Source organism: Charadrius vociferus, unplaced genomic scaffold (genome assembly GCF_000708025.1).
Source record: "Charadrius vociferus isolate BGI_N301 unplaced genomic scaffold, ASM70802v2 scaffold409, whole genome shotgun sequence".
Classification (NCBI taxonomy): Eukaryota; Metazoa; Chordata; class Aves; order Charadriiformes; family Charadriidae; genus Charadrius; species Charadrius vociferus.
The window spans coordinates 1,724,881-1,731,275 of record NW_009650082.1 but is presented as its reverse complement, the minus strand read 5'-3'; the positions used below and the strand labels follow the sequence as shown (position 1 = coordinate 1,731,275).

Below are 6,395 nucleotides of genomic sequence, written 5' to 3'. Positions count from 1 at the left end.
ACAAAAAGGAAGTAGTAGGAAAATGCTCCAACATACGAGGCAATTATGAGTACATTCCACATGCACTTAGACTAAATCCTTGCTTAGAGAAAGCAACAGGTGAGTAAAAATATTCCTAGGAAGGTTCTGTTTTTTGAAGAAAAACTCAATCATAAAAATAATTAAAATCTTCAGAAGGAAAAGACATAACACAAAACCAGTCACTGATGACACTTTTTAATTTGATATGGCCAGACTTTTTCAAAGTTAACTTGTAAAACCAACAGAATAAGACAGAACTAGAGGATAAGCAAGTTTCATATTTACAGTCATTCAAAAGTAATAGTGTAAAAGCATAACTCAAATAGTGGCGACAGAAGCATGGAAACATACAAAGAATAATCGTTTTTTAGAACATTATTAGAATTTTATTATATTATCTTCTTATCTATTAAAAGAATCTGTTGCATTTTTTACTGCCTGATTCTAATTCACCCAATCCTCCTCAAAACGACTTGTGATACAAAAAAAAAAAGCCACTTTTCCTGCTTGTAAACAACAAAACCACCTACTTTTGTTTTTCCAGACATAATTGAAGTGGCACAGCAGAGTTAACACTAATTCCATTCTTTACCATTAAATTAAAAAAACAGTTGGGCAAAGGGAAAAAAAAAACAGACCAAGTCAGTGTAATCATTCAGTTGGATTCTGGATGACAATCAGGAAATAGTCTTTATCTGGAGGAAAAAAAAAAGAAAAAAAATCTTTAATTGCTGATATTTGTTCATAGCAACATTAAATTTCAACATTTTTTCACATCTCACCAATACAGAGTGGGAACTAGAGAGTCCTGACATTCATTCCCAATGAACAAAACAGGCTGAGCATGTCAGACCACTTATTTTCATGAGTCTTACTGAGAAAACGTCTCAGCCTTAGAAACTGCATGCTCCCAAGCCAACTGAATAGAACTCAGTTTCTGCCTAGGAAACAATAGCAACAGGCACATGCAATGACTGACTCAAAACAGGTGGTGCAAGACAGCGATTTCCTTATCTCACGGGCAGACTGCTGGGCTGCAGTGGCTGTAGCTGCATTTTTTCTGGAGCAATGCTTATACCTCCCTTTTCATCCTTCAAATGGAAATGAGCGGCTGCCTCAGCATAAACCCCCGAGTCTGTCTTAAGATCTGCCCTGACCAGTCCCAGTGGAGCAGGAGCGACTGCAATACCCTCCTTTGCCTCCGCATCGGCACAACCCCACCATGGAGCCGATGCAGTGCGAAGGTACAAAGCTGAGTTCCTGCCACGGTATTGAACTGTACTCATCTCATTGCTACCCATTTCATAATTTGTTGAAATACTGAGGACGTTTCCTGAAAAGAAGGTCGCTGCTGCTTTATTCTGCTACTCATGATTACATCTACAATATGCTCTATTACATTTCTCTGAGCTGGAAAATCTATTAGACTGTTTTGCTTTATCACTTAGCCTACAGCACTGAACTGAAATTGCTCTCAAAACAAATTCCTTTCTAACTCTTGTGGTTTTATACTAAAAAACACAAAGCAGAAGAGGCTGCAACATGCTCTCAAACACTATTTAACACTTTCTACTTTGATCAACATGAAACGAGGAAAGTGATTTCCCACATTCAAACATAAAAAAGCAAACCTAGGTCAATGATAAAAGCTTTCAGCTCTGAAGAAAGCAAACCAGCTTCTTGGAAAAGAAGAAATTACACAACATGAAGAAAAGCAGCAGGCAGAACTTTTCTTTCACGCTGACAATGTCAATCTCAGGAGAAAAGAATGCTGCGGGATTCCCTGATGCCTGCTTTCACCCCACTCGTTTATACCTGGTGCAACCATGATTTCGTTTTTCTTGGAGCGGATCCGCAGGAATGTGAGGTCGTTCTGGGGATCAATGTCTCGCACAGTGCTCCTTGCCTTCATGATGAAGCTGTGCATGAGGCCCGCGTACTGAATCGTTGTGGAGTTGTCCATAGTACTTTTGATAGGAATACCTGCATGAAACAGGGGACAGCAAGGGTCAGGGACAAAACTCCAGAACTAACTCTGCCTTGGGCATCATGAGGTCCAGCTAGTTAACCTCAGGGTGGCTAGTTAACCTCAGCAGATGTTATCGCTACACCAGAGATTAGGAGTTTTCTTTCTAAAGGCTTAAAAGCCTTTAACATGAACAGAAATAAGATGTGGAAAGGCTTAGATCTGGAACCACAGGTGCAGGTGAGAACAACTGTTTACCTCTAGTAGCATCAGGGCTTTACTTTTGCTTTTGCATTTATTTATTTATGAGATTTATAAATAGAAATAATTAATAACAAAAATAAGTATTTGGGGAGGAGAGAGGAAATACCAATTTGTCAATTTTGTTCTCCTGACTGGGGACAGCCTTTCCTTTCACAAAGGCTCCTGAACCTCACAGTTCAATGATAATCAAGTAAGCTGGGCTGGGATCGGTGCTGATGATGGAGGACATCAGCTGCTGCATCACACAGTGACAAGGCTGATGCTCTGACATTTAGCCAGAAGACTTGATGCAGTCCTGCGGGGTCCCTGGTTCAATTCCTGTGCACCAGCCAAGAGGACAGACACCCTGACGCTGTTTGGCCAGAGCTTTCCCTCCTGTATAGTTCTGCCACCCATTAGTCATGCTTTCCCACAAAAAGCCAGCCAAAATTCAGCTCACATGTCAGAACAATGCAACAGTCAACTACCAAATACCACCACGGCAGAAAAACTGCTGCAGGTCACAGCATCCCAAACTGGTGGGGGTTGGAAGAGCCCTCTGGAGCTCCCCCAGTCCACCCCCCGCCAGAGCAGGGGCACCTCCAGCAGTGGCACAGGACGGCGTCCAGGAGGGTTTGGAATGGCTCCAGAGGGGGAGACTCCCCCACCTCTCTGGGCAGCCTCTGCCACTGCTCTGCCGCCCTCACAGCAGAGAAGGCCCTCCTCAGGTTGAGATGGAACTTCCTGTGTTCAAGTTTGTGCCCGTTCCCTCTTGTCCTGTCACTGGGCACTGCTGAAAAAAGACTGTTCCCATCCCCTGGCACCCTCCCGTTGAGTATTGATAAGCATTGATAAGATCCCCACTCAGTCTTCTTCTCTCCAGACTAAAAAGCCCCAAGTCCCTCAGGCTTTCCTCGTAAGAAAGATGCTCCAGTCCCCTCATCATCTTTGTAGCCCTTTGCTGGACCCTCTCCAGCAGCTCCCTGTCCTTGAACAGGGGAGCCCAGAACTGGACACAGTGCTCCAGATGCGGCCTCACCAGGGCAGAGCAGAGGTCTAAGTTCAAATAAGCGCAGCTTCAGCCTGGAGAGCCCAATCCAATTATTCACTATCATGAAAAAGCAGCGAGCAGGAACACAAGCTGCATACAAGTACACAATGATCTCATCTTCAATATATTCATATATAGCTGCTATCTGTCATCTTTTCTCAGGATTATTTCTAGGAAATACTCAATTTAAATTGATAATCACACAATTTTCAGAAGTTGGGCTGCTCACAGTGTATTCAGAGCGCTCTGAACGAGTCTGCTCTGTTGGACCCTTCAATGACTCCAGAAAGAGACAACTAGCTTACGAGTCTCGGGAAGCCACGAGCATGAGACAGCGGCTAAGCTACTCGAGTCTGCCAAGACTGCGGCATTCTGGACATGCACAGCAGCAAGATCCAAGATATCATGAGAGCTTTTAGTGCTACTGATAAAGGGTTTGACAGAACACAGTCTCAAACACTGGCATAACTCAAATGTTTCTAAGCTTTTGCAATTTATTTTAATTTATTTATTTCTTAAGATAATAAAGTGAGCTTGCAGAAAAGCAGGAAAGGGAATCCATTTTTCTCTTGTAGCCTAACTACTGTCCATCTGCTTTAGCTACAGGAAGACTTTTGCTAAAGACAGACTGTAATCTCAACACAAGCAGTACAATCAGCGTTCCTTAAAGTGCATGTTTAGAATAAGTTTTATCTCAGAAAACCAAGACTGACACAGTACCTTCAGAATTAACAACAATGATTCCTTGTACTCCTTTTTGGCTCTGAATACGCTTCAGTGTTTCTTCCACCTCAGCCTGCAAACAGAGAAAGCACAAATCAAAAAGATTACAGCTGCTGTTTGCCTTCCATCAAAGCTTTGTAATAATGCGTCTGAAAATAAAGCTGCACGAAGATGATTCAAACAGGTACTACCTACATCGTTCTATAGAGCGAAGTGTCTGTACTATGTGGTACTACCTTTTCTGCATGACCTTTTCAGTTGTTTTCCATCTGGTTTTGCTCTTCACTCATTTGTGATTACAAGCTTGCAGAAATTTGGAACTCCCCTCTAAGCTTTCCCTCTCTCCTCCGCCCCAGCCCTCCCACAACCTCACACATCAGTTCCTTACTGTAGGCTCGTAACTGGAACACTGCTTAGTCAGACTGCTACAATTTAGGTGTCAAGCAAAAATCATTTGTGAAAAAAACACATAGAATTTATGAAAAAAAGTAGAAAATGATACATTCTGGGTGCAAGACTACCTTCCCTTTTATCAAATGAACACTAAGAGCAATTACAAATAAGAAAACTGAGGGGAAAAACAATGAGTAAATGCTATTTATTTATAATTATGAGTTGTGCTGGCATAGCTACAAGATTATAAACACTCACAATAATTTACAGCTTTGCAAAAGAAAAAGAAAAAAGGAAAAATGAAAACTGAAAGCCAAAGCAGGAGTCCTTTTGCCTTCTCTCTAAAAATTACTGTAAACTTCAGAAGAGCTTTCAAACCCTTCTGCACAACTTCCATTGCTACAAGACATCAATCAAAATGTAACTATGGGTTCTCTAACAGGGTCATAAAACCTCAGCGTCTGAGCTGTTTTCCACAGCTGGGTGAATATTTGGCATTTTTTATTCCCATCAAAGGAAACAGAGACATGCAGCATCTTTCAGATCCTGCAAGAGAGTCCCACAGAAACAGTCTAGGAGGGAAAACAGGAACCGTCTGAACTCAGGAAAGGTGAGACCTGTACGGGGCATCTGGCCAAGGCAAAATGTGTGTCGTAGGCATTGTGAATAACCCTCTCTCCACTTTCCCCCCGCAGCAAGTGAGCAGTCATGTTACAAGCCCTGTTGCCTGGGAAAAGGGCTTGTCCTAACAAAACAACACGGCCTCAACTTCTGAACCAGCAGCAAACTTTCTGCACAGCGCTGTTAGCGTAAGTAGCCTGGAGTAACACAAACTGTTGCTGATAAGAGATGGTACCACCCGAGTTTGTCTTCACGAAGCAGAGTTTTTCTGTCTTATCCAGAACAGAAAAATTCAGTCTTTTCAACAAAGCTCTTGATTATTTCTGAATGATGGACTATTTACAAATGGAAGACAAGGGAAGTGAAACAAAGAACAAACTACAGAGTGCACAAATGCTGAGAGAAATGTGGTGGCACACTATTAAGCCTGAAATAATTTCCTGACTTCTTACTAGCAGTATTTAAGTCCCAATTCATTAAACACTTTATTCGTTGGTCCTTAACAAACTTATTTGGATGCAAAGAAGCATCTATACAGAACGATACCCATTTTTAATTTCTTCTAACAACCAACAGATACTGTAACTCACAAGGCAGGTGATCTGCTCTAACAGGTCACTGTTGTTGACATGGGAAGGTCTTGCTCCCCCTACTCTTACTCCCTGACACACACACACTCTGGCGCTTGTCTAACACCTCTGCAAGCCAGTTCGACTCACCAGAGCAGCAAAAATATTACTGAGAAAAAAATTACATATTTAACTCATGAAACAAACAAAAACTATCTTAATACAGGACTGAATAACTACCACAAGAGAGAGTATATGGGGAAGGAGAGATGCACTCAGAAAAGCAGAATACTCCCCCATCACCAATTTGCTCTTGTGTAACCTTTGCTGTATATACAATACAATCGCCTTTATCTTCCTGTTTTCATCTAGAAAGGTTCAGCTCCTAGGTTCACCTGAAAATTATGTCTTATTAGGCCATTTCAATTTTCCATCTACAACTTAGCACAGTATTTATTTCTTTAGAATTTTTTCCACGTATTTTGATCCCAAATTTCAAGAACGTGCGCTAGCCAAGAATACATTTGGACAGAGAGTAACCTCCAATACGATTACAATAAAATAAATACCTTCCAGGTTCCAAACACTATTATACAGCCACTTGTCTTAAAATTGTCTTTTTTCCTGATTGCTTTCAGCTTTACGGACTGTAACCTGGCAGCCATAAGAAACACAAAAAAAAAACCACAACCCCCCTCCCCCCCCCCCTGCCGTTTTGCAGCGCGTTTCAGCGCCTGACAGAATTAACGGGAGGTTTACGGCAATCACACGCTTTCTACCGCCACGATTTCGGGGCAAAAGGCTACTG

The 6,395-nt window shown here is 41.9% G+C and overlaps 1 protein-coding gene across 1 annotated transcript; it reads right to left on the bottom strand.

Annotated features, from left to right (window-relative positions):
- Positions 1-395: 395 nt before the first annotated feature.
- DYNLRB1 (dynein, light chain, roadblock-type 1) lies at positions 396-4,794 on the bottom strand. Its single transcript, XM_009892117.1, has 4 exons — positions 4,750-4,794; positions 4,002-4,077; positions 1,837-2,004; positions 396-716 (listed from the first exon to the last, which is right to left on the bottom strand). The coding sequence occupies exons 1-4, from the start codon at positions 4,792-4,794 to the stop codon at positions 673-675; spliced, it is 333 nt and encodes a 110-aa protein (XP_009890419.1). The 3' UTR covers positions 396-672.
- Between the last annotated feature and the right edge of the window lie 1,601 nt (positions 4,795-6,395).

Bases quoted from the DNA above. Each gene is read 5' to 3' on its own strand.
- DYNLRB1 (XM_009892117.1), bottom strand. From the start codon at position 4,794: ATGGAAGTTGTGCAGAAGGGTTTGAAAGCTCTTCTGAAGTTTACA. The intron at 4,078-4,749 runs GTAATTTTTAGA...CTCTGTTTGCAG, and splicing joins AAGCTCTTCTGAAGTTTACA to GCTGAGGTGGAAGAAACACT. The intron at 2,005-4,001 runs GTACTGTGTCAG...TGTTTCATGCAG, and splicing joins CATTGTTGTTAATTCTGAAG to GTATTCCTATCAAAAGTACT.